Source organism: Nematocida displodere (assembly GCF_001642395.1).
Source record: "Nematocida displodere strain JUm2807 chromosome Unknown 3, whole genome shotgun sequence".
Taxonomy (NCBI): domain Eukaryota; kingdom Fungi; phylum Microsporidia; genus Nematocida; species Nematocida displodere.
Genome location: NW_027138158.1, coordinates 413,494 through 438,897, shown reverse-complemented (window position 1 = coordinate 438,897; position 25,404 = coordinate 413,494). Strand labels below are relative to the sequence as shown.

The 25,404-nt window shown below is 55.8% G+C and overlaps 11 protein-coding genes across 11 annotated transcripts; 4 read left to right on the top strand and 7 right to left on the bottom strand.

The window, feature by feature from the left end:
- Positions 1-2,168: 2,168 nt before the first annotated feature.
- On the bottom strand, positions 2,169-3,878 carry NEDG_01251 (uncharacterized protein; the record flags this gene model as incomplete). Its single annotated transcript, XM_067688669.1, has 1 exon — positions 2,169-3,878. The coding sequence occupies one exon, from the start codon at positions 3,876-3,878 to the stop codon at positions 2,169-2,171; it is 1,710 nt and encodes a 569-aa protein (XP_067543857.1).
- Positions 3,879-4,151: 273 nt separating this feature from the next.
- On the bottom strand, positions 4,152-5,261 carry NEDG_01250 (uncharacterized protein; the record flags this gene model as incomplete). Its single annotated transcript, XM_067688668.1, has 1 exon — positions 4,152-5,261. The coding sequence occupies one exon, from the start codon at positions 5,259-5,261 to the stop codon at positions 4,152-4,154; it is 1,110 nt and encodes a 369-aa protein (XP_067543856.1).
- A 515-nt stretch (positions 5,262-5,776) lies between these two features.
- Positions 5,777-7,567, bottom strand: NEDG_01249 (uncharacterized protein; the record flags this gene model as incomplete). Its single annotated transcript, XM_067688667.1, has 1 exon — positions 5,777-7,567. One exon carries the CDS (start codon positions 7,565-7,567, stop codon positions 5,777-5,779), a length of 1,791 nt encoding a protein of 596 aa, XP_067543855.1.
- Positions 7,568-8,121: 554 nt separating this feature from the next.
- On the bottom strand, positions 8,122-9,879 carry NEDG_01248 (uncharacterized protein; the record flags this gene model as incomplete). The annotated part of the gene is made up of 1 exon (XM_067688666.1): positions 8,122-9,879. One exon carries the CDS (start codon positions 9,877-9,879, stop codon positions 8,122-8,124), a length of 1,758 nt encoding a protein of 585 aa, XP_067543854.1.
- An 846-nt stretch (positions 9,880-10,725) lies between these two features.
- On the top strand, positions 10,726-12,117 carry NEDG_01247 (uncharacterized protein; the record flags this gene model as incomplete). Its single annotated transcript, XM_067688665.1, has 1 exon — positions 10,726-12,117. The coding sequence occupies one exon, from the start codon at positions 10,726-10,728 to the stop codon at positions 12,115-12,117; it is 1,392 nt and encodes a 463-aa protein (XP_067543853.1).
- Positions 12,118-12,351: 234 nt separating this feature from the next.
- Positions 12,352-13,992, top strand: NEDG_01246 (uncharacterized protein; the record flags this gene model as incomplete). Its single annotated transcript, XM_067688664.1, has 1 exon — positions 12,352-13,992. The coding sequence occupies one exon, from the start codon at positions 12,352-12,354 to the stop codon at positions 13,990-13,992; it is 1,641 nt and encodes a 546-aa protein (XP_067543852.1).
- A 153-nt stretch (positions 13,993-14,145) lies between these two features.
- Positions 14,146-16,146, top strand: NEDG_01245 (uncharacterized protein; the record flags this gene model as incomplete). The annotated part of the gene is made up of 1 exon (XM_067688663.1): positions 14,146-16,146. The coding sequence occupies one exon, from the start codon at positions 14,146-14,148 to the stop codon at positions 16,144-16,146; it is 2,001 nt and encodes a 666-aa protein (XP_067543851.1).
- A 560-nt stretch (positions 16,147-16,706) lies between these two features.
- NEDG_01244 (uncharacterized protein) lies at positions 16,707-19,064 on the bottom strand (the record flags this gene model as incomplete). Its single annotated transcript, XM_067688662.1, has 1 exon — positions 16,707-19,064. The coding sequence occupies one exon, from the start codon at positions 19,062-19,064 to the stop codon at positions 16,707-16,709; it is 2,358 nt and encodes a 785-aa protein (XP_067543850.1).
- Positions 19,065-19,308: 244 nt separating this feature from the next.
- Positions 19,309-20,658, top strand: NEDG_01243 (uncharacterized protein; the record flags this gene model as incomplete). Its single annotated transcript, XM_067688661.1, has 1 exon — positions 19,309-20,658. The coding sequence occupies one exon, from the start codon at positions 19,309-19,311 to the stop codon at positions 20,656-20,658; it is 1,350 nt and encodes a 449-aa protein (XP_067543849.1).
- Positions 20,659-20,847: 189 nt separating this feature from the next.
- NEDG_01242 (ATP-dependent RNA helicase DDX55/SPB4) lies at positions 20,848-22,455 on the bottom strand (the record flags this gene model as incomplete). The annotated part of the gene is made up of 1 exon (XM_067688660.1): positions 20,848-22,455. The coding sequence occupies one exon, from the start codon at positions 22,453-22,455 to the stop codon at positions 20,848-20,850; it is 1,608 nt and encodes a 535-aa protein (XP_067543848.1).
- Positions 22,456-22,645: 190 nt separating this feature from the next.
- NEDG_01241 (bloom syndrome protein) lies at positions 22,646-25,189 on the bottom strand (the record flags this gene model as incomplete). The annotated part of the gene is made up of 1 exon (XM_067688659.1): positions 22,646-25,189. One exon carries the CDS (start codon positions 25,187-25,189, stop codon positions 22,646-22,648), a length of 2,544 nt encoding a protein of 847 aa, XP_067543847.1.
- Between the last annotated feature and the right edge of the window lie 215 nt (positions 25,190-25,404).

Sequence of the window (25,404 nt, the reverse complement as noted above, 5' to 3'; positions counted from 1 at the left end):
CCCGTGGGAAGGACAGAAGGGATGGTAGTCTGCCCATGGTTAGCTCAAACACACCCTGGTTGTTCTTGCGTATCGTGTGTCGAATAAGTGAAAGCCTATGCTCTTGCCTGCACACTGGACAATTAATATGCCCATCAATTCTGCTCTCATTAACCATGCCATCCAGACACCTACAGCACACACTGTGCTTCGGGTGGTCCAGAATGCAGATATCGGCGTCTGGGCTGACGGCTTTGAGCTCATCAGCTGTGGACAGACACACGTGGCAGGCGTTGTTATCAGCAGCCATTTCCTCCTTAGACATGGCTATGGCCTGCTGTTCGGGTGAAAGCTGGCTCAGGTCAGTCTGGGAGTTAGCCAGTTCATCACCCAGTTTGCCACTCCCGAAAAGCTCCCAGGCTTCGAGAGAGAGGCAGACAACATCTGCTCCGATCTGATTTATGCTTTGGACCCGCATGCATTGAATATTACACACCTCAATGTGTGTGAGTGTTGGGATGCTTGTGATCTCAAACTGGTTGTTTCTGACAAAGTCTCTTAGTGCTGGTGGAACATCTTGAGCCCAAACACCAAAAGACTTCAGACCTTCAAAGTTTATGCTTACCCACTCAAGAGTGTTTTCTAGGTCAGTGGGTGTTGGCACGCTGTTTGCATTGGCTAGCTCAATTGAAAGAAACCCGACTGTGGCCCGGGCCATTCCCACCACCGGGACTGGGATGCTGCTGCCACGAGAGAATGTAATTTTTAGATACTCTGCTGTGAGGTGTTTGGGCTGTTCCCCTGGTTGGAACAACTCTACCCAGACTTCCATGGGGATGATTAAGTCTGCCCACATATTGGCCAACATGTTCCGGGCGACCTCTTCTGAGATCTTTGGGGTTAGTGTGCTCTTGCTCTGTATACGTAAATCACTTGGCAAAGGGCCTTCTCGGAACAGCTTGCAGTCCAGACTGTCAAGCCTCTTGACATAAAAAAGGATTAGTACCTCAATGCTTCTGGCATTGAAGCCATCCAGCACCTCCAAATTCTCCAGCTCTAGTTCGCCGGCTAGTGTCAAGTTGATTTGGCACTGTGACAGATCCACCCGTTCCTGGAACTGCTTAATGAGTAGGACGGTGCTGCAGAACACTCTGAGGTTCTTGACATTGAGAACACATCTGGTTAGTGGTGCTGCGGCTTCGGAGTCGTTGTGGTCTGGGTGGGGCCTCTCAAAAGGCCGAACTAGGTCATCTGGGCTGACACTTGTGTTCGGGTTATGGAATTCCAGGGTCTCTGCATTAACTGTGCCAAAGACTCTTAATATCTTCTCCAGCACTGCAGGGTTGATTGACCTGTGTTCGGGCGTTGATATGCTAAGGTTGTTGAACTCAATTCCTTGTGTTAGCTGGTCAGGAACGCTTTCAAGAGTGTAGATATAAAAGTCAATCTTCATCGGTTGTCTTTGCTTCTTGAGTATGTGTCTTTCTTCGCCTATTTGAATGGTTTCTAACTGATTGGGAAAACGTTCGAAACTGCACTGGTCAAAAAAATCCATCGTTTGCTCGGTGTATGGCGATACAATGTACTCTGGCAAAGGAAGGTCCATTGAACACCCCACAACCACACAGAACACACTAGCCCATAACAGTGGACATTGTAGTGCCTTTTTGCACACTGTCCTGACAAGCCTAATATGGTTTGATTTCATCATGGGTTAGAAAAACTTTTAATTTAAATAGGCTGGGCTAGTGTTCGGGCGTGACTCGGGGGCTTAGGCGTCTGTCTATAAACCAAGTCCCTTTGTTGTAAAGCCAAGAGCCTTTACAGTTTCTCCAAGAAACCATGGTCTTGATGCGAAGGTCTCGATGCACCTGTTCAACCCTTCTTAGACGTTCCATTCGCTATATGACATGTCCTCATTAGTCCATATCCTCCTAGACTAAACCAACCCTACGTGTGTACTAACCCGAGCATACAACACCTTGGACAAGGCTTGCGAAAGTGTGGGAACGGTTTGTTCGGGTTAGTTTTAGATAGCGAACCAGTATTAGTTCGGGTTTGTCGTTAATTAACAATTGCAATTTAATGAACACAATCGGGTAGTGCTGGGGTAGTGCTGGGGTAGTGCTGGGGTTGGTGTGATCAAGACTTCAACAATCAGATCCCCGCTGTTCGGGTTAGTGTTCGGGTTAGCTCGGGATGGGCACAGGCCTGGTGTTTATGTGCAAGGTTTTGGTGTTGAACAAGCCTGGCCAGTTCGTTGAAACCAAACTCCCAAGGTTGCTGAAATCAGGGCCGTCCTCTGGCAAACTGGTTTCCGACACAATGGCAACGCGGCTGAGCTCTTTCCCGTCATTAACCCGTACCCAGTCCATGGCCACTTTAAAGAAGTCTTTGAAGGGTTTTGGGGGGTTCGTTTGGTTTCGTATTTCTATGGCCAGTGGGCCGGCCGCCATCAGAGTTTGCTGCAGCGCAGCCTTTTTCAGCTTGCTAAGGCCTCCCACTCCCAGAACCAGCCTCTCCCCCACGGTTATTGTTTTCTTCCCCTCCGCCTTGGCGCAAATCTTGGTCCATATAAACATAGGCATGCAGACCTCGGCCCAGGTGGTGGCTGTTATTGCGTTTGCGGCGGCTTTAGACACCTTGGTCTGCTGGGCGAGTCTGCGCAGGGACAATCGACTGCTGGGCTGTGCTTTGGCCAGCAAATGGCAGTCCAGGGACTTTAGGTTTGGCAGTGTGTCCAGAACAAAGCGCGAAAGGGCTTTAATCTCCAGGGTGTCCAAACATTTGATGGATTCGATGGTGCACCTTGATAGTTCTAGGGCCATTCCCTTCTTGCAGGTGCCCAGACAAACATGCTTGCAAAACCACTCAAGGAAAGGGGAAGCCACGCTGCGAACACACAGAACATCTGTGATGGTCAGAGAAATGTTTTTAAAGGAGAGGCTCTGCTCGGAAGATGCTTCCAAGGCTTTCAGCATTTTCTTGCCCATGTTCATATTGAAGCTTTCTATATAAAGTTTTTCGACCACCACGCCCTTGAGACTCTGGAGAGCTTTTACCAGGTTGTTAGCGATGTGTGTTCGGGTGTCCAAGGCTGGGTTCGGTTGAACACCAGATATGCGCAGCTTACTAAACACAACTCCGGGGTCTATCAGTGGAGGGGCGTGGGTGCCTATACACCACAAAAACAGGTTTATATCGCCGGTCTGGCACTTCAGAATCTGTCTGTTCACATCCACACCAACAGTTTGTAACTTGCTGTGGCACAACCCGAAAAGGAAAATGGTTTTGTCGGTGTTTATGGTGCGGGGCACTGCTTCGGGCTCGGGGGGGAGGGTGCTTGGCTGTTCTGTGGGTGCTGGTTCAGCTGGTATTTCGGGGTCTGTTGCCGGTGCCAGGACTGGCGCTGGTGCGTCAATGGTTAGGCCGTCGAAGTCTACGTGTTGAGAGGACGCGTCTAGATCGGGTAGTGTTGGTGTTAGGTTGGTGTTTCTCGGGCCACTATTTGGGTCAGTGACTGGGTCAGTGGCTGGGTCAATGGCTGGCTCAGTGGCTGGGTCAGTGGCTGGGTCGATGTGTTGGACAAAGGCTAGCTGCTCAAAGGATGTCTCTAGTTCGGGGAGTGTTGCTGACGCGTTGAAAGCTGGTGTCTCAGAGCTCCACGCGTTCTTGCTTGAATAGTCAGAGCTTGTGTTCCCCGCGTTTAGCTCTTCAGAGGAGGCCTCTAGGCCGGGGTCTGCAGGGTCTGCGTCTGCGTCTTGCAAATACAGACTCCTAAACAGGCTCTCGCTCCTTCCCGAGCACAGGCAGAACCAGAAGTAGACTAGCCCGCCCAGCAGAAGCACTATCTCCCCGACTGCTGGGATCAGCCTGCATATTGATATTGGGTGTTTCATGGCCTTGAAAAGATTACCTTATATTTTTATTTATAGATCAGAACAGGATCAGTGTGATTGTTGGCCGCCAGGGTGCGGCACTGGGCGGGTGGCAAGTACCACACTCACCCGAACACCCTACCCAAACTAACACTAACCGCTGGCCGGCGCTACAAACAACACGCACGCTTGCACGATGCAGGCTTGTGCCAGACCCGTGCCTGTCTGTGGGCCGCCACAGTATGCACTGCAGACGCTGTGTTGGCCCGTGGCAGAATGGGCCAGGCACCCGAACTAGCCCTGCCACTTTCCCGCCAGTGGGTAGTCTAGGCCTGGAGGCGCCTCCTGGAGCTTCGGCAGGTTCCAAAGACGCAGCACCCCCGAAGAACTGGCTGGCCCCGCCAGCTGGCAGTCCAGGTGTTCAAGGTTTGGGAGGTTTATGAGAAAAAGCTTTGAAAGGCCTCGGACGCCTAGGCTGTCTAGACACCTGATTGACTTTGTCTCGCAGCTGTACAGGTCGATGGCTAGCTCCTCAGAGCAGCTGCTTAGATCAACACTGGCGCAGAACCACTCAAGAAACGCGGAAGAGGCATTGGTTATGCACAGTGTTTTTGCGATGCTCAGGGCTATTCGGCCGGCTGCTGTGGGCGCCGCTCCGTCCTGTATGTGAACGCCGTCTATGGAGAGTGTTTTTATAGTTGAGCCCGAGAGAGCGTGGAGGAGTTTTGCAAGCGCTGCCACTTCTTTGGGCGCTGTGAAGTACGGTGTCCCGGGAAAAGCCGAGCCGTGTACAGATCTATGTACAGATCCGTGTACAGATAGCCACTCAAAGCACAGGGCTGGGTCTATTTGCTCGGGGATGTCTTCGGGCGCCAAGTTCTTCAAGTACAGGTGTGTGTCCCCGGTCTGCTTTTCTTTAATCTGTGGACTCTGGCCAATGCAAGCCATGTCTAGCCCGCTACCATGCTGCACAAAAAGAGCAGCAGTGTCGAGGCGGGTGTGGGGTTGTGAGGGGCTGGCCATGCTTCGAGACGCGTGTTCGGGTTCGGGTGGAAAGTGGTGTTTGGGACTCTGGGCGTCTGTGGGCATGGCCGGGATGCTTGGGGCCTGGAAGGTGGCACCATCTGTTGCGGGGAGGGTTCTGCTGGCTAGTAGTTGCGGTTCAGCAGCCAGTGGGATGCCTGGGCCTGGGTCCGTGTTCGGGTTGATCTGTGGTTTAGATTCGGCAGAGAGTGGGAATGGGTGGTTATGCTTTGGCCCTGGTTCGGGCCTCGCATCTAGAACACTGGTGTTGTTTTGTTCGGGGCTCTTCTTGGCGTGGTGGAGAAAAAACAAAGCGACCCCGCCCAGCAGGAGAGCGCCTGCAGCGGAAGTTGCCACCAAAAGGTTTGTTTTGTGCGGCATGTGTATGTATGGCTTGAAAAGTTTGTTTTTTATTTATTGATATCTCGAGCTAACACATTGTTTGTGTTTGGGTTAGTTCGGGTTGTGCTAATATTAGATTTCCTCTTTAAAGCCAACCAATCCAAGCACCACTGTAACTGAACTGTCTCGTCCCGAATATACTGTATACTGTACACAAAAAAGAAAAGAATTTGCCTTGAACCTAACCCGACTACCCATACCCCACACCCGAATAACCTTATTTGATTACGCACCTATGCAAAGGCGGGGGTAGTTCGGTCAACAGACTGGCATGCCGCGCCCGAACACAAGCCATTATATTTATTCGGGATGGCTGTGTCTAGTAAGCGAGGTAGTCCAGTGTCCGCCACTCTGATATCCGAACTAACCCGAACCCGAACACCCCCACCAGCATCAGCACAAACCCGTTAAAGCAAAAGACCATAGCCCATAGACCACAGCCCACAGACCACAGACCATAGCCCACAGACCATAGCCCACAGGCAAATGTTTGCTCAGTTTAGCAACCTCTCAAGATTGTCGCTGGGGAAGGACAGAATGTCTGATTTGTCGCTAGTCGTGTCCGATGTCAGCACAAACCCGTCTTGGTCGTTTTTGTGTATTGACTGCTTCTGGAGCGGGGTCTTAAGCACGCCTCTGCACATTGGGCACCCGATTCTCCCTGTGGCGTCGCCTTCACTAACCATCTTGTCCAAACACCCACTGCAAACCCGGTGCTCTGGGTGGTCCAGAATGCATATGTCCACGGGCGGGCTGGTGTTTTTGAGCTCGTCAACCGTGGCCAGGCACACTGCGCACGAAGAGTCTGATTCTTCCCCAATCCACTTCTGGTTCGTGATCATCTCCTGCTCCCCTGACGAAAGCACGCTTATGTCGGACCGGGTCTTGGTGAGCTCATGGCTCAGAGTCCCTTCTGTGCACCGGTCCCAGGCATCCAGAGACATATGCAGCACGCTGTTTGCGTCCGGGTTTTGCTGGAACAGACAGTCAATGCCTGCTATTCGAAGCTTGGTAAGCGGGCTGGTTGTGATCAGAAACTGATTTTTTCGCACAAAGGCTGTCAGGTCTGTCAGCGTGTGCTTAAACCCAACAACCAGGCTCAACATGTCTATAAAGTGTCTGCTTGTCCAATCAAGAGTCTGGACAAGCGCAGCGGGGGTTACCAGATCGCTGCTATTCCAGAAGGTGATGTTAAGCGAGTTGGCTGCCACTTGAGCGTCGCCCATTGGCGGGGACAGCGCGAGTTGGAACTCGCCAAGACTGCTGTGGATTGGTATGTATAGCTTTAGACTGCTTACTGCGAGGGTTTTCGGGTGCTCGGCGGGCTTCATCAGCACGGCCCACGCCTCCATGGGCAGAGTCAAGGCTTTCCAGTAGCTATCCACCATGCTGTAGATGACTTGGTCCGGGATCTTTAGACTTAGCGGAGTGGGGGTGTCTATGATTAGCTCCTCGGGCATAGGGCCTTCGCGCAGCAGTTTGCAGTCCAGGCTGCCAAACCTGGTAAACCCGCAAAGCCTCAGCATTCTGATGGATATGGGGTGCAAAACATCCAACACCTCCAGGCTGTCCAGTTCTATCTGGCCCCTTATCTCCACCTCTATCTGGGGCGACTCTATCTCTATCTGGTCCAAAACCCACTTAATCGCTGCCTGGGTGGTAAATACTAGCCGGAGGCTGTTGATTTTGAGGTGGCACCTGGTTTGTGCTTGTGCCGGGCTCGGGGTGGCGTCTTCGGGAGGTGTTTGGGTTGGTGCTTGGGGGCGCCCGAGTGTTCGGGCTGATCTGGTTGGTTGGCGGCTGTGCTGTGTGATCCCCGGCGCTGGCTCTCCAAAGTTCAAGCCGGTCACTTGAAAAATATTTGCGTTAATTGTCCCGAATGCTTGCAGGATCTTGCAGAGTACTGCGCGATCAAAAGGGACAAACCGGCTCGACCCTATGGATGGCTCGATGAGAAGGGCGTTGAACACCAGCCCACCCACTAGGTGCTCGGGAACCGAAGCAAGGGTGTATTGGTTGAGAGCAATTTTGTATGGGGTGGCAGTCTGGTTCTTGGCCAGGCATGTGCTCCCAGCTATGTGAATAGTGTTTAAGACATTGGGGTAGCTTTCAGAGCGGCTTCTGGAAAAGAACTTGATTGTTTGCTCGGTGTGTTGGGAAACAATGTGTTCGGGTTCCCTGTCTGCGCAGAGAACTGCCACAGATAGCCCGAGCACGCATATTAGAGTGTGTCTTATGAAGTTTGCCGATCTCTTGGGGAAACCCCAAACCGACACTGATCTCATTCAAGGGGGAGCTAAAAGTTTTAAATTAAATAGTTCTGGTTGGTTCGTTAACTGGTGTGTCCACGGGGAGGTGGCGGGTATTAGGCAAGTGGGGTAGAGGTCTGTGTTTGGGCTGTTCGGGTGTTTGGGTGTTTGGGTGTTTGGGCTGTTTCTGGGCCGGTGCTTGTGTTCGGGCTAGGGCCAGGTTGGGGCAATGGGCGGGTTGTTAGTTCGGGTTCGGGTTGGTGGCTTCCCAAGAAGCCATGGGACAAGAAGTGGTGTATGGGTGCTGTGGTGTGAGAGGGTGCCACAGACATGCACTGTGTGCTGACTAGCGGCGGTGGTCTTTGCCGGCTGCCAATGGTATGTGGTGGCGACCATGGTCATTGTAACGAGCCAACCATAAGCCAGGTGTGCTATTGGAAAGTAGAAACCATGTTTATTTTCTCTGGGAAAGCCTGATCGGCGAATCAGCAAATCAATATCTTGTGTTGGGTTAGTGTTCGAGTGTGCCGGGTTAGCACTAACACAACCCAAGCCCAACTCGAGCCCAACCCAAGCCCAACCCTCACACGCTAGATGGCTCTTAGGAACTCCTCAAGATTGTTGTTCGGGAAGAAGAATCCACCTACGCGAACAAAAGGCACTCGGACGATTCCGAAGCCTCCCTGCGAGTTCCTTTCAATCCTGTTCTTAAGATTTGAAAGGTTAAAATCTTCTCTGCACATGGGGCAGGAGACCTTCCCCGCTTCCCCCATAACCCGGTCCAGGCAGGTGTTGCACATTCTGTGCTTCGGGTGGTCCAGAAGGCATATTTCGGTGTTCGGGTTGGTTTCTTCGAGGTTGTCAAACGTTTCGTAGCATATGAGGCAGGTGCTCTCTTTCCTAAACTCATCCGCGTCATCCACGTCAATGGTGCTAGGGTTTAGGATCATCATTTGCTCGTCAGGCGAGCAGATCTCCAGCTCGGCCGGCGTTAGCTCGGCAGCCAGGTTGCCTTTGATGCACTGGTCCCAGGCGTCAAGAGAGAAACACAAAATAGTTCTTTTCTCTTGGTGCTGCTCCAAGCAGTCAACCCGAACCAGGCGAACGTTCTTGAGCGTTGGGTTGGTTGTGATCAGAAACTGGTTGGTTTGCACAAAGGCCTTTAGCTGCGGCTGGATGGCACCAAACTCCACGTCAAGCTCTTCAAGTCCTCTAAAGTGCCTGCTTATCCAGTCCAGAGTCTGGAGCAGGCCGCTAGGCGCTATCGAAGCTCTTTCGTTGCGGAAGTCGATCTTAAGCGAGTTGCACGTGGCTGTGTTGTCTCCCAGGCTTGGGAACAGGGGCGTTGGGAGCACGCCAAGGCTGTACCCGAGCGCTGGCAGGTAGACCCTTAGGTCGTCCACGGCGATGTGTTTGTACTGGTTGTCTGGGCCCATCAGCTTTCCCCAGAGGTGCATGGGCAGACTCAGGGTTTTCCAGTGCTTCTCGAGTATCTTGCTGGCGATCTCTGTGGACGCGTTCAGGGTTAGTGTGTGCGGGCTCTCAATGATGAGCACGTCTGGCAAAGAGTCGTTTAGCAGCAGCTGGCACTCCAGCTTTAGTACCCAGAGCAAGCCGTAGAGCTTCAGCTCAACGACAGCCGCCGCGTTAAATCCGTCCAGAAGCTTGAGGTTCTCCAACACCAGCGGGCAAGACACCTCCAGGCAGATTCGCGACTTTGACAGGTTTACTTGCTTCTGTAGCCACCTAATTGCTGGCTCTTCGACATCGAATATCTTGAGGCTCTTGATCTTGAGAACGCACGTGGGTGTTTGTGCCGGGTTTGGGTCCTCAAGAGTGTTCTGGGTGTTCGGGTCGGCTTCTGGGACATCAAGAACCACGTTAGACAGCTGTAGAACGTCTGCGCTAATTGTCCCGAACGCTCGCAGTATTTTGCTGAAGATAGCGTGTGCTGGGGTGTCCGGGCTGGTGTTTCGGGCCGTGCTTGGGGCCGCTTGGGAAGACTCTATCACAAGGGCGGCAAACTCAATCTCATGCACCAGCTTCTCGGGAACAGACTCAAGGGTGTACTGGGTTAGGTCGACGTGGATCTGCTGGGTCTGTGTTCGGGTTAGGTGTGTCTCTCCAAGCACCTGAACGGCGTCCAGCACATTGGGGTGGCTGTCAGACTGGCTTCTTGAAAAGAAGTTGATCGTTTGGGCGGTGTGTGGTGAGACAATGTAGTCTGAGAGAAGGGCGGCGCCCCGCGCGCACCTAACGATCAGGGTTAAGGAAAACAGGCATGCTAGTGTGTGTCTTAAGACCTTTGCAGGCACTTTGGGGAAATCCAAAACTGACTTTGATTTCATCCAAGGGGAGCTAAAAATTTTAAATTAAATACTGCCGTGCCCTGGGTGGTACCGGGTTAGGTCGGGTTAGGTCGGGAAGAGTCCAAGAAACACCCATTTTCGGTCTTCTGATTCTGGCCCTCAACCTAGCCCACGGATGAAAGGATTTATCAATAATCACTAAACCAATGTGTGTGTCCAACAAACCACACACTGTCTCTGGCCCCCACCCAGGCAGGCCCCCACACACACCCACACACCCACCCTCACTCACCGGCCCCTTCCAAATCTTCAGACAGTGCAGCTATGGCCAACAGCCTGTCACACAAGCCCCTGTCCTGCCCATCCGTGCTCGCCTCCTCCTCGCTTTCTTGCTCCGTGTGCAATTGAATCAAACACATGGTGTGTGCGAACAACTCCTCAAGCTCCATCTTGACCTTGCACAGCTTAAGCTCTAGCTTTGCGGTCTCAAAACGTGCATCTGCAAAACCCTTTTCCAGGGCCGCCAAACTACTGGCTGGTGGGCTCGTCTGTTTCTCTTCTTCTGCAGGCCCCATTGCCCGTGCCAGCTGTGTTGGTATTATATAGATGCTTGGCCCGAACACTTGATTGCTTGAACACTTGATCACAATGGTGGGCCTGTGTGGGGCCTGTGTGGGGCCTGTGTGGGGCCTGTGTGGGGCCTGTGTGGGGGCCAGAGACAGTGTGTGAGTGTGATGGTGTTATACAGTTGCAGTTCGCCAGCACCAGCACCCACACTAACCCGAACAAACACTGACTCACCCGGACAGCCAACCACCAACCACCAATCAGCCCCTTCAGATGCCAGTATAAACTTTCCCCGAGCCCCGAACACTAACCAACACAATGCAAACAACACCCGACCCAGAGCCCCTCACCATCCAGCACACACCAGCACCCAGCAAACGATCCCGAAAAAATGTATTTTGGGCTGTTTCGATAGCCTTGCTAGTAAGTGCTGGGATGGCTTTCTACTGGTTAACCCCAAGCCTCACACAAGCCCCTCCTCCAGCACCAGCACCAGGCCCAGCACCCACCCAAGACACAAACACTGGCTCACCAGCACCTGAGCCCAGTGCCCCGCCCATTGACCTTCTGGACAGTTTCCTGAACAGCCCCCACACTGCCTCCACGATAGCCTTCTTTGGGGCGGCTGGGTGCGAGCTGGCAATCACGGCTGATGGCTCTGAGCCACAGATCCGCAAAGAGCAGCCCGGTACAACCACAATGCACCTGCACCAGGTCTCCGCTGACGAGATTCCCCCCGCCCTGGCTTCTGGCCTGGTGTTTGGCATGTTGGTGATTGTTTGCTCAAACCCCGCACTACCCACCAACTCGGATCTTCCCTGTGAGTCCCGCGTTCTCCGCCTTGAAAAGCTTTTGGCAGCTTTTGGCACTGTGAATGCCAGCTGCCTCCAGGTCCAGGGGATTGTTTGTCTTCCCGAAGACCTGGCCCTGCCCAAAACACGCTTCGCTGTCGACGTGAAGTGTCTGATTCTCAGCCACCTCTCTGCTGCCGCTCTTGAGTGGGCCGCCCGAACCATTGGCCTGGAGAACTGCTCGCTCGCCCTGAAGATATGCGACGCTCCTGACGTCCAGAGCCTGTCTGTTCTGGGCGGCTTCTCTGTTCGGGTGCTGCACGAGCTGGACATCAGACACCTTCCCCAGTTGGTGGACCTTACCTGCCGCCTGCTTGGCGACGCGGCTTTTGAGGGACGGCTGTTTCTCTACGGCATCTCTCCCGAGCTAGCCCAGACTTCCTCTCTAGCCCGAAACTGGGCGTGCCTGGGAGTGGATCTGGCTGTGTGGAACAAGCTGACTCAGTGCTTTGATGACACCATCCAGATAGAGTCTCTGTTTCTTGTCACTAACCCGGACACTCTCCAAGCCAGCCCAATCCCGGCCTACCCCTCGCTGAGACAGCCCAAGGTCCGAGGCCTCCACTTGTACCAGGCCAGTGGCGCGGACACAATGTCCCTGGCCACCGCCCGAACACTTCTTAACTGGGCAGCCTCCCTCTTCTTCGGCCTGGACAGCCTCAGTGTGAACGCTGCTGGCGAACAGCAAATAGATGGCGATCTAGAGACGTACATCCAAGCTGGGCCAGTTCGGGTGGTTTCTAGTCCAACCCTGAGCAGTCTTACTATCTGCGCGCGCCCATGCATGCTTGCCGATCCAAGCCCATCCGCCCCCGAAAACAACCTCTACATCTTCCCCACCCCACACTACCTGATGTGAGTGTCGGGGTCTGTGGTAAGGTTTGGGTCTGGGTCGGGGTCTGGGTCGGGGTCTGGGTCGGGGTCTGAGTTCGGGCCAGATTGCACCAGCACAATAAAGGACTTAGCTTTAACATAACAAAAACACCTGACAGCCCGACCACGGCCCAAACCACGGCCCAGCCCGACCCCGGCCCAAAAAACTTTGCATATTTATAGTTCCAAACTACCTAACCCAAACACTAACCCAAACACAATGACACGCCACCCAGTAATAAAACTGATACTGGCCATCTATACGATTGGTGCACACGCAGCAGGTGTGCCGCTGCCAACGACACCGCAAAACATCAGTGAAAACTACATAGAGTCGTCCTACACCAACTCTACACTGGCCTTCTTCAACGTCTCGGGATCCGCCCTGGACACCGCCACCACACCAACGGGCAAAGTGTGCATTGCCAAAGTGCAGGCTAGGAAGGTTTTTATTCTACTCAAACACTACCACGCCCAAAACATCCCAAACCGCCTGGTCCGGGGCATATGGTTTAGAGAGCTTGTTCTTGCTGACGACATGGAGGCAGCACGCCACGGCTCAGCAGCCCAGACGGTGAAAGCAGTCTTTAAAGCTCTTGGGTCTCTCAGCGTAGACAAGCTCACCATATATTCTCTAAAAAACATTGCCAAGTCCGAAACCTGCGGCCTTTCTCGGGCTGACTTGGTGCTGGCGCGGATAGCTCGGGTGTGCTTGGTGGATGATGCTATGGAGGGAGAGAGCACCAACAGCGAGGCAGACACTAGCCCGAACACAGGCCGCCTCAAAGTGCGCACCCGCCATCTTGTCCTTAAAGATATGTCTGAGAGCTCCCTCCGCTGGCTGTTCGCACAGATCGACGTAAGCAAGTCCCGTCTTTTTCTATCGATCTACTATGCGCCGGACATAACCACCCTCTCCTTCCTAGACCACTTCATGCCCAAGGTTTTGACGGGCCTCTACGTGTTCGAGGCCAAGAAGCTGCAAAACATAGACTTTTACCAGGCTCTGGGCACAAACCTGAGTGTGCTGCGCCTGGTAGACGTGCACCGGGGCCTCACGGCCTCGCCCGACACCCTCGCGGCGCTTGCCCGAAGCTGCTGGTCCAGCCTAGACGTGCCAGCGAACCTATGGTCCGAGCTTGTGAACATATCCTCACAGCCGGTGGTGGCAGAGAGTGTGGTGATAACCGTTAAATTCCTCCAGAAACTTGATGTTCTCTGGAGCATCATCCACCACCACAGGGCCCGGGTGAGAAGGCTTATCCTCTTTTCGTCTGTTGGGCACGGCAAGCTAACGAAAGACCGGTTCAGACACACTCTAGACTGGGTGGGGCGCTGTTTTGACGGGGTTGAAGAGGTGAACATCGACATCTACAAGGTATTTCAAACAATTGTTGGCAGCTTTCTGAAAGACAGGTGTATTTATGCCAAAACGCTCCCCAAGCTTGCCCACCTAACTCTTGGGGCGCTGTACTGCCAGGTCTACAACCCAGAGCAGGCCATTCTGTGGGTGTCGTCCGGAATGTGCAAGTTGTGGGCGCGGGGCGTTCTGTGCGACTATCCGTTCACGTCGTGGGACAACTTGCTTTTCTCCATTGACCGCAGCCCGCCGCCCCTGTTCAATCCAAGCACGCATGCGGACGTTCCCAAAGAGTGTTTTATGTGTTCCAAAACAGCCGAGGCGTTGTCCATGCTACCCAACGCCTATCTGATTTATCTGGGGGTTGTTTGCAGAAACGGGCACATGGCATGCGAAGAGTGTTTCCGGACAGCGACCCGAACTAACCCGAACAGGCCATTATCCTGTGGCCGCTGCTCCAATGAACTCATTTGTCCCGGCGTTGATTATGTGGTGACTTAGCCTCGAACAATCCATCACACGCCCGACCTAACCCGAACAAATAAAACTTTTTATTTACTTCTCCGCCGCCATCCACCCGAATACCCTATATGGTAAGACAAAAAATTTTGGGTATTTAATATTTTTTCCCTAGACACCCGAACACCCACACGCATGCCCCCAAACAACTCGCACACACAAATGCCCCCGAACAACTTGCACACACACTCGCACACACTCGCGCTGCTCCTTGTTTTAGCCCTAACAGCCTTGGCCGGGCAGGTTCTGGCCGTTGCGGAGGAAGACCTGCGCCGCCACTACATAGACTCGCCACACACCACCCGCACCACCGGCTTCTTCAAGGACTCGGGATGCGCCCTGCTGACGCGTGACAAGAACTACAAAACCTACATCAAAATCGCGCAGGACACCGACATCACCATCCGCCTCAAAAACTACACTCTCGACACAGTTCCCGACAAGCTGGTGCAGGGCATGCAGTTTAGGCGGCTAACCATCATTGAAAACTCGCACACACGGGCCCGGAGAATAAAAAGAGATGTGATTGAGAAGATCTTTCGGGCTCTTGGCAGCGTGGATGCCGAGCACCTCCACATATTCGGGCTGTCAGATGCCGAAAGAAAAGAAGAAGAGGCGGCGGCCATGCTGCCAACCGACGCCAAGGCCAAACCCAAAACCAAGACGCGCTCCCTAAGGCCGCGCATAAAGAAGCTTCGGGGCAGAATGGGCTACACCCGCCTGGAAAACAATGATATAGAGCTAGCAATCCTCGAGGCCACCACCCGAAACCCCATCCCAAATACCACCACCACCCGAACCCCCATCCCAAATACCACCACCACCCGAAACCCCATCCCAAATACCACCACCACCCGAAACCCCATCCCAAATACCACCACCAGCCCAAACCCGAGCCCAAACCCGAGCATCGAGCCAGTCCTCCTCAAAACAAGCACCAAGCACCTCCATCTGCACAGAATGAGCAAAAGCGCCATCCTCTGGGCTCTGTCCCGCATGGACGTGAGCGGGTGCGAGCTTAGCCTGCACCTTGAAGACATGGACGCGATAACCAGCCTCCACTTCCTGGAGAGTTTCCGCCCAAAGGCTTTGTTTGGGCTGTTTGTAAGCGGCGCCGAGAACCTCGCCGACATCAACTGCCCGCTGCTCGCGCAGCAGAAAGTTCTAAACGCTTTTGAGGTGGAGGGCGTATCTGGAAGCGCCTGTGTGTCAGCAGCCACCCTCCAGGCCATTGCTTCCAAGCACTGGGCCAGCCTGGCCCTGCCAGCAAGCCTGTGGTGCAGCGTTGCACTCGAGGCCTGCGCCTCCTTTGCGGTGGCGCGCCTAGCCATTGAGGTTGAGTTTACGCAAGCCGGGGACCCGTTCTGGGACGTAACCTACCCGAGCTGCGCCCCGTCGCCGAGCAAGCTTTTCCTAGCGCTGACCAACGACAACGAGCCAGCCTCGTCCAAAACGTTTGCAGACCTCTTGCGGTGGGTAGAAACAACCTTTAGCGGGGCCCAAGAGGTTGAGATCGTTGAATACTCGGACAGCAAGCCGCTGGTAAAGAACAGGAAACAGAAGTACTTCAGCGCCAACCCCGCTCTTCTCCCCAACGCGTGCGTCTCCTACCGATTCTGGCTAAGCCGGCCTCTGTACCGGCACAGCAGCCAAAGCCCTCTCTGGCTCGGGCCGGGCGTATACAAGGCCTGGACAGTTGGGCACCTAAACGAAGAGATGCTAAGCCACAGCCAACGGATGGTGCTGCCCCTAGATTGCAACGCCGCGCACCCAGCCGCGCCTCTTCCCCCAACAAACCCGAGCCCCGATCCAGAGTGTTTCGGGTGTGGGAAGACAGCTAGCGAGTTCAACATTCCAAACAGTAGCCCGAACACGGCCTTTGTGGGCATTGTCTGCCAGGCTGGGCACATGGCGTGTCTGTCTTGCTTCCAGAGGCTAGCCGCGGCCGCAAGAGCCGCCAAAGAGTCTTTCTGCTGTTTAGAGTGCAATGCTGAGATAGCTGACACCGGCTTTGGGTTTGTGATTGAAAGGACCAAAAAGGCGCATTCGCCAGCAGGCTTCCGGGTGGAGATAACAGTCGCACCCACAACCCTCCACGGTCTACCGAACTCTGACCACTGGGTTGAGTTTGATTAGGTCAGGTGGTTGGTTAGTTCGGGTTGCCATTAGAATAAAGCCATCTCTGGGTGTGTGGTGTGGGTCTGGGTCTGGGTGTGGGTGTGGGTCGGGGTCGGGGTCGGGGTCTGTGTTCGGGTTAGTAGTGTGGCAAGTGGACACACCCGAACATAGACCCACACCCAGACCCACACACAAACTTATTGTACTAAGTCACGTACCTATAACACTCCACTGCACTGCACATACTGTATTTTATTTTATTTGGGTAATGTTTGTGTTGGTGTTGGGTTAGTAGTGTGGCAAATGGACACCCAGTTACTAGTACACAGTAATTGGCAACCCTGCACCCGAATACACCTCTTCGCCGCCCATCATTCCCTCTTTCCACGTCCACTCCTCAAGCAGCCCAAAGATACCCTCGCTTAGCAGGGTGAAGGAGAGAAACGCAAGAAATAGCACGCATGGAGACACCACGGCGCGCAGAAGACTCCCCAGAAACACCTCTTCCAGGTGCCCGTCTTCGGTGCTCTCCTCGCCCTCCGTGCTTGTCTCTTGCGCAACGCTTTGTTCAACCGAGACTAGCCGGCGGTAAACTTGTGTTTGCTCGCACGCTCTGCACACAAGAGACTTAGCTCTCTGTCTGCGCAGAGAGACTGGACGAGGCCCGGGACTGTGCGCACGTGTTCGGGCGGAAGCCTTTCCCGGCCCATGCTAAGCCTCTTCTTGTACATAACGTCTGCACAGAACCAGCAGCTGAAGTGTCCACACCCCATCACCACAAAGTATCCCCCGCACTGCACGCTTCGCTTTCCCGCCATGGCGAGAGGCGTTTGTGTGTGGGGGTCTGCAATCGAGTGGAAAGGCTCCTGGTTTTCAGCGGGAAGTAGGGGCAGGCGGCAGAGTGGGCAGAGTGGGGGCAGTTGGGTGGCCGAGGCTTCCAGCCCCCAGAAGAGTCTGGGGTGTGGCCTGGGAAGGGCTGCAACCCGAACGTCTGTGCTCCGGGCTGGTTTGTGGCCTGGCGAGTGGGGAAGAACCAACTTTCCAGAGACCCATTGGGCAAAGTAGACAGCGTCAATCACAAAAACGACCTGTTCTGGAAGAATGCTTTCCCAGGGCGTGCCAGCACTTTGCCGCGTGCCCTTGAGCGCCAACGTGCCCCCGCTAATCTCCACGGTAAGCATGTGGAGGGTGTATAGTGTTTGCAGCTCAACGCTGAGGTTTCTAAAGACAAAGCGCAGCAGGCGCGCAAAGATGGAGCACTCAATGGGAAAGAGCACGCTGGGCAGCTCGGTTTGTGGCGGAAAGGTGATTTCCAAGCTCTCCACCGCCCGCCCAATGTCCATCACTCCCAGCAAAATCCTTCTGTAGGCGCTCCTAGAAAGGCAGAGGGGTTTGGGCGAGGTTGGGTGTCGGGGCTGTGCTCGGTGCCGGTATGTGGGTGTATTTCGGGGTTCAGACATCCAGATGTTCACTGATAGATGGCTGGGCAAAAGATTTGGCTGGGGTGTGGGTGTGGGTGTGGGTGTTGGTATTGGTATTGGTTGTGCGCGTTTACAGGCGTCTCGAAAGAAGGCTTCAAGAGTAGCCAGGCGTGTGGCATACTCCAAAAAACATCTCTGCAGAGGCGCCAGGGCTTCTTCAAGGCTTAGCTCCTTGGCAGCGCCCAGGGGTCTGTCTGGAAGCCTCAGCCCGGCCCCGCCCCAAAGCGCTGTCTCCTCCCAAAGCGCCGACCCTAGACCTATTCCAAGCCTTCCCCGCGGACCGTCAATGCGGAGGCAGAAGACATGCCCGCCACCTCCGCGGCCAACCCGGTACTCAGTGGCTCGAACACCCGAGGGCCGGCAAATGAGCGAGGGAGACACGCCGCAGAATGCGTGCTGCGGCAAGACAAAAGTGTGCAGCCTCCAGGCGTCAAGAAGAAAAAAGTCGTCTTCGATAGACACGTCCTCTGGAGCGCCCTCCACGGTGAGATGGCGCAGCTGGGGCAGCGTGCGCAAAAGACCCCCCCGCAGACGAAACCCTGGACAGCTGTGCACCTCAAGCGCGCGTATGCGGGTTTTGGCCAGCGTTTGCAGCGCGTGCACCCGCACCCCGCCTACCTGCTCAAGCACAAGCGTGTGCACCTGCAGCGAGGGCGGCGCCTGGGCCAGGCACGCAGACACGCCCGAAAACGGCATGGCGCTGAAAGAAAGAGTTTGGCTGTCCTCGGCCAGGCGCAAGGCGCGCGCCCGGGTTAGCAGCACTGCAACGTTGCCGCTGCTCGGGTCCAGGGCCTTGCTCTTCGGAAACGCGCTCTCGGCGCACGCCTCGCTGGCGCCGACCAGGCGCACCTTCCAGACAAACACCCGCACCTGCTCCGGGGCAAACCAGGTGACCACCGCAAGAAAGGAGGGAGGCAGCGCCAGGTCCAGCAGAAAGAGCGCCTGCACACTCTGCGCGCCCCGGCACAGCCCCCTTCTCTTCCGCGTGCGCAGCTCTACCACGCGAACTAACGCCTCCATGTCGCTCTCTCTCAGGTGCTCTTTCTCCATCACCACGACGGACACCCGCCTCTTGGAGCACGCTTCGGGGTAGTACCCGTGGACGGTCTGGCCCACCCTTTCCCAGACAGCCTCAACAAAGGCCTTTTGCGCGGCCGCGGTTTCTCCTGCGCGCACCAGACACACCACGCAGACACTTCCGCCCGCAAGCACGCTGGGCGGTATCTCGGCTGCAGACTTTTTCTGGCCAATAACTGCCAGTTTCTCGCGCTCCTGCTCCTCCAGGGCCGTCTTTCTGCTCCAGGCCGCGTCCTTGGCGCTCCGGAAGCAGGGCGGGCACTCTCCCGCGTTCAGAGCGTCTCCGGGCTTCCCAGGCGGCGGCGCGTCTGTGGCCTGGAGCGCGGGCAAGCTTTCTTGCTTCTTTTGCCCCTTTCCAGGGACCTTCAATATTTTCATCGCTGGGTTGTGTGGGGGCGCAGGGGAGGCCTGGAAATGGACGGGCTGTGGTGGGTAAGGGACTTTCTGATCTTTTTGGTCTGATTTTTTCGGAGGAATCTTTTTGGTTCTGGTTCTGGTTCTGGTTCTGGTTCGGGTTTTGTTTTGGTTCGGGTTTTGTTCTGGTTCTGGTTCTGGTTCTGGTTCTGGTTTTGGTTTTTGTTTTGGGGGTTAACCAGCGCGGTCTTCTGCAGTAAAATTTTTAATGGCAGCAGAAGACACCACAGCAACACTTGCCACAATCCCAACCAACCCCAACCCCAGCCCCAGCCCGAACACCAAGCCTGGTGCGCGCGCCTTTGGCCTGCCCGAGGAGCTTGTCGCCCACTGCGGGCTGCTGGGCATGTCCCGGGAAGAGACTGCAGCGTGCACGTTTGAGGAGGTGCTCCGGCGCGCAGGCGTGCTCCAGGGCAGAGCTCTGCACCGAACGGTGCAAACGGTGCTTAAGACAAGCGGAAAGGTCGGCGTTCTTCGGGCGCGGCTAGGCATCATGGCGGGCGAAGACACGCCCAGCCCGGCCTTTGTCTTTGAGACGGGCTCTCCACTGGTCTGGATCTTCAACTTTGTGCTCTACACGCACGGGCTCACGCTCCACGCGCCCGCCGAGGCGAGCAGCTTCCTAGAGTTTGTTGTTTACCACTGCACCGACGCCGAGAACAAAACGGTAAAGATGGCGGCCATGTTTGTGTTGGAGCATCTGGAGGTAGAGAGTGCCGAGGGGCGGGCAGTTGTGAAGAAGATGTTTGAGAGCTTCTTTGAGCCGGCGCCGTCGGAGGAGGCTACAGAGGAGCGGCTGCAAAGCCATTTGGCGCTGTTTGGAGAGTCGGCCCAGAGCAAGGAGCGGCTGCGCATCCACATTGCCACCCGAGCGAGTGTACTGACTTGTTTGATACGCAAATGTTCTGCCACGCCAGCAAGTCCCGAAAACCCTGAAAACCCCGAAAACCCTGAAAACCCCGAAAAAACCCTAACAAACCCAACCACTTTAGAGCACTGGGCGCAGGTGCTTGGCCTCTACACTGGGCAGGTGCGGCAGGCCCTTCCCATGGAGAAGTTGCGGGTGCTTGGGTGGGCCGTTCTCAGGACAATCAAGACGCCTGCAGAGGCGATGGAAGCAAGCAGGCAGTACATTGCCAGCATGCGAAAGAGAGCGCACGAGTTTGAGTATGCGAAGTTCTTTATCAGCAGCTTTGTGGAGATGGAGAGCAGCGAAGCAACCGCGCAAGCACTCAAGCGGCTGGTGATCTTCTTGCTGACAGAGAAGACGGCAGGCAAGACATCCCTAGCGCCACTGGGTCTGGCGCAGATACCTCTGAAGACCTTTGTAGGAGTTCTGCAAGAGGTGCATGCCGAGAAGATAAACATAACAGCCGCGCTGGCCGTGGTTCGGCAGGTGGTAAAGGCGCACAAGACCAATGCTGCGGACCTGCACGCGCTGGAGGCGTATCTTCAGGATGTTGGCGCCAAGCGCAAGAACAGGGCGCTCACCAGTTTTGTTTCCCACTTAGAGGACCTTCTGCACGCCAACCCAACCGCAGATGGCCAAAGCAAATAAAAGGCTTTTTGTTCGGGCTATTTCGGGCTCTGTACTAGGTAGTACACCACACCGCATCACACACCACCACACACCACCACACACCACACCACACCGCATCACACCACCACACACCACACCACACCACACCGCATCACACCACACCATCACACACACCGCATCACACACAGCACACACTAACATGTAATTTTATTTGTTTGACTCTCCTGAGCGGCCTTTGCCACCAGTAAACTTCTTTCTACGCAGGAAGGTGTTGCTAGAGCGTTTGCGTGCAGGTGCTCGGCGGTTAGTGTTCGGGCAGGGGCCTGTGCCCGAGTCGGGGCCTGGGTCCGGTAGATCGCTTGGGATCTCATCTGGCGGGGAGGTGTCTTTCTGCTCGGACGAAGGCTTTGGGAAGCGCGCAATCTTCATTCCCTGCATCTCTGGAACCCGCGGCAGCCGCTTCAGACAGTACAGGTCCACAAGCCCGTTGTAGTCCAGCTCCTTGTAGTTCAGCACGTGCTTCAGCAAGTGCTCCTTGTACGACCGCAGGTACGAGACAAACGCAACCACGTCCTGCTCGTTCTCCACGTCCTCAGGGAGTGCCAGGTCTGCCGCTGTGCGGTCGTCCGTGAAGCGCTTGCTCTCCCTCTTTTCGCGCGCGTACGGGTGCAGCTCTGCAGCGATCCCGCGCACCCGCAGAAACTCGACGTACTGCGCCTCGTTCGGCATGTAGAAAAAGACACACTGCCCGGCCTGTCCACACCGCGCGGTGCGCCCACTGCGGTGGACAAACGTCACCGGATCCTGGGGCAGGTCGAAATGGACCACGCCTGTTACTCCTGGAAAGTCTAGCCCGCGGGCAGAGACGTCTGTGCTGAACAGGACCCCGGCCTCAAGCGCGGCAAACTCGGCATACACTTCCTCCCGCTCGGCCTGCTCCCGCTTCCGGTGCAGCTGCAGAAGCCGCGGCGTGAAGTCTTCCCGCCCCTCCAGCGCAAGAAACCGCGCGTGGAAGTACTCCACCTGCGCGCAGGTGGCAAAAAAGACGATGGCCTTCGGCCCAACCTGCGGAAGCACCCGCAGCAGCGTTTCCGTCTTGTTGGCGGCCCGCACCGGCAGAGAAAACAGCTGCAGCTGGGCTGGCAGCCGGGTTTTGTTCTTCACACAGACAAACAGCGGGCTGCGCATCCCCAGCTTTGCAATCGTGTGCACAAACTCTGATAGCGTGGCTGAAAAGATAGCTGTTTGTTTCTGCCGCGGGAGACGCCGCAGCATTTCCGCAATCTCTCTCTGGAACCCGAAAGAGAGCAGCTTGTCTGCCTCGTCAAGCACCAGCACCTCGACCTCTCGCAGCGGCATGGCTGCCAGCCTGCACAAGTCAAGAATCTTTCCTGGCGACCCCGTGAGCAGGTCTGGCCACGCCCGGGCCCCGCTGGCGCTGGTCATCTTGCTCTGGACGATCTCGTCCACCTGGCTGCCCCCGGTGACACAGTGGGCCACAAGCCCTGTCTCCCGGGTCAGAACTTCAACCACCTGGTGGATCTGCTGTGCCAGCTCTCTCGTTGGCGCTACAATGAGGGCCCGCGGGCCGGGGGCTCCTGCGGCCTTTGCCCGCTTCTTCCCCAGGAGTCTCTGGAGCAGCGGGACAAGGAACGCCAGAGTCTTCCCCGAGCCCGTGACTGCCTCTGCAACCACGTCTCTCTGGCGCAGGAGGAGGGGTGTTACTGACTCTTGCACCGGGGTCATTTCGGTGTATCCTTTCTCTGTGAGTGTCTTTGCCAGTGCTTCTGCTAGTGGCAGAGAAGAAAAAAGCATATGCAGAAATTTGCATCAGTGATTTATGTGGTCGGTGGTTAGGTCGGTGCGGTGCGGTGAGTCTGGGCCGGCGGTCAGTGGTTGGGTCAGTGGTTTGGTCTAGGATGAGTGTGGTGCCGTGATACCAGGGCCCAACCCTAACCCAAACACCGTGATAGCGGGGCAGTAGTTGAGCGCTGGCCCCGAATCTCTAAAAGTCCAAATCATCCAAATACTCTTCTACATACACATCCTGAGCTGGTTTTGGGTTAGTTCGGGTCTGGCTTCGGGTTCGCGCCAAACCTTTGGTTGTAGCTTTGGCTGTAGCTTTGGCTCGCGCTGTGTTTGCGCCTGCGCCTGCGCGGGAAGTGCCCTCCCCTTTCTCCGGGCCCTTGGAGGCGTCCTCACACACCCCAATCATCACCTCTTCGGGCGCGCCCTTCCCAAGCTTGAGATAGCTCCAGGAAAAGCCTCGCCCGCCCACCACCAGCTCGGTGCCGAGGTACCCCCGCCCCACAAGCCAGCGAATCACCCGCGCAATGTGCTCCTTGCTGCCCGCGATGCTCTTCTTCGCCTCCAGCACCAGCTTGCCCTCCGGGATCATGGTGTGCTGCGCAACAATCCGCTGCAGCTCCAGCGCCTCGGCCAGGCAGTCCACCTCGGTCACCAACCCCCGGCTCTGGCAGTTGTCGCACCCCGCCCCGCAGTGGCGTGGAAAGTCTTCCCCAAAGTAGTGCAGAAGCAGATGTCTCCGACACTCCACCCGGTTCTCGCAGAAGTCTATCACCGCCCGCAGGTGGTCTCGCTGCCGGTTCATCGCCTCCAGGCTCGCCTCCCCGAGGTTGATCATATAGTCTATCTTTTTCTTGTCCCCGTACGAGTAGAACAGCACACACTCGGAGGGGAGCTGGTCTCGCCCGGCGCGCCCTGTCTCCTGGTAGTACCCTTCCAGCGACTTGGGCAGGGTGTAGTGCAGCACAAACCGCACGTCTTTCTTGTCAATCCCCATCCCGAAGGCGATCGTGGCCACCACCACGCAAATGCGCCGCGCGTCCCACTGCTTGGCCACCTCCAGCCGCTCCTTCTTGGTGAGGCCTGCGTGGTAGTACCCCGTGCGCAGCCCGTACGCGCTGTTCAGCGTGGTGGACAGCCACTCGCAGTCGCGCTTGGTGAGGCAGTAGATGATGCCTGTTTCCTCCGGGTAGTGGGTCTGGATGAAGCTGACCACCTCTGCCAGCGGCTGCGCTGCTTTGGGCACCACCGTGTACCTGATGTTTGGCCGGTTGAAGCTCTGGGAAAACGTTTGGCACCCGCCCATGCGCAGCGCAGAGAGGATGTCTTTTTCCACCGTCTGGGTGGCTGTGGCCGTGAGCGCGGTGATGGGAACCGTGGGGTACGTGCTCTTGAGCAGGGAGAGCTGGGTGTAGTCTGGGCGAAAGTCGTGCCCCCACTGTGACACGCAGTGGGCCTCGTCCACCACAAAGCGCGCCAGCCTGCGCCTCTGCACCAGCGTCTGGAGGATGTCGTTGAGGGTTTTGCTCATCACCACCATCTCCGGGGTGACGTACACCAGCTTGACCAGCGGAACCTGGCCCGCGTGCTTGGCGACGCCAATGGCTTCTCCGGTGCGGGTGAGCAGGCTGAGCGCCAGCGTGCGCTCGTTTTGGGTGTGCGAGGAGTTGAGCGCCAGCGCTGGAATGCCAATCCGGAGAAGATTCTTGATCTGGTCCTGAATCAGGGCCAGGAGCGGGCTAATGACCACGGTGATGCCTTCAGAGACCAGAGCGGGGAGCTGGAAGGTGAGGGACTTCCCGCCTCCAGTTGGCATCAGCACAAAGATGTCCTTCCCATTCAGCGCCGCCTCAATGATTTCCATTTGGTTCTTGCGGAAGGTGTGCAGCCCAAAAACCATTCGGAGACAGACCACGCTCTGTGCCTGTGTGCGCGTGAGCACGGACCCTGCCCTATACTCCTGGCTGCACGAAATGCTTTCGGGCCGGGTAAGCCGTGGCCTTTCGGGGTGTTTGTTGGAGTGTTTGCCGGGGAGGTTTTCGGAGAAGTTCTCAGGGTACTCTGGGTAGGGGCGGCACACGGCATTGGCAGTTAGTTGGTTGTTTCTGCGTGCAAGAATCTCATCAATGGCCGCCTTTCTCTGTGCAAGCAAGATGCACGCTTTGCCGGGGCTTTTTTCCATAAGGTCGCAGATGGTGTGGCTGATGTTGTTTATGTTCTCGCACTCCTCTGCGGTGGCATACATCTGCCAGCCCTCTAGTGTCTGGACTCTCGGGTTTTGTGTTTGTGTTTGGGTTTGTGGCAGGTGGGGCAGGCGGGGCGTCTGCTTGGAGGATAGTAGGGTGCTGGTGGAAATGTGACAGGCTGATAGTGGCTTGGTGGGTGTTTTGAGAATGTGCTGGATGGTGCTGTTTGCGGCTCTACCCCTCGCGTGGGCTGGCGCGCTGTGTCTCTCACCCCACACCTCCTCCTCGCTGTCCAACAAGATCTCATCTGGAGGCAGTGTTCGGGTCTCTCTGGTCTTTTGGCCAGCTAGTGCTTGTGCTCCGCCGGTGGGGTACACGGTGTGGGTGGTGCTTTCATCGGTGGTAATGTCATAGATGCTTTTGTGCGTGCTGTCCAAAAGCGCGCTGCTGCCAGAGTGTGAGTGGCCCAGGAACATAATATCTTCGCTGTCACTGTCCTCGGTGCTTTTGATGGCGTATGCTAGCATTGGGTCTATGCTTTCCTTTCTCTGTGGCATCACCTTAAAAATATTTCTACCACTAATTCCTATGGCTGCTGACAGTGCCTAGGGTATCCATCCATAAACCACACCTCTCACCTCTCACCCCATAACCTCCACACCACACCTCTCACCCCATAACCCCCACACAGATCAATTAATCAATCACCCAATGCCCACAAACACAAACACTCAACCCAAACACTCAACCCAAACCCAAACCCAAACCCAAA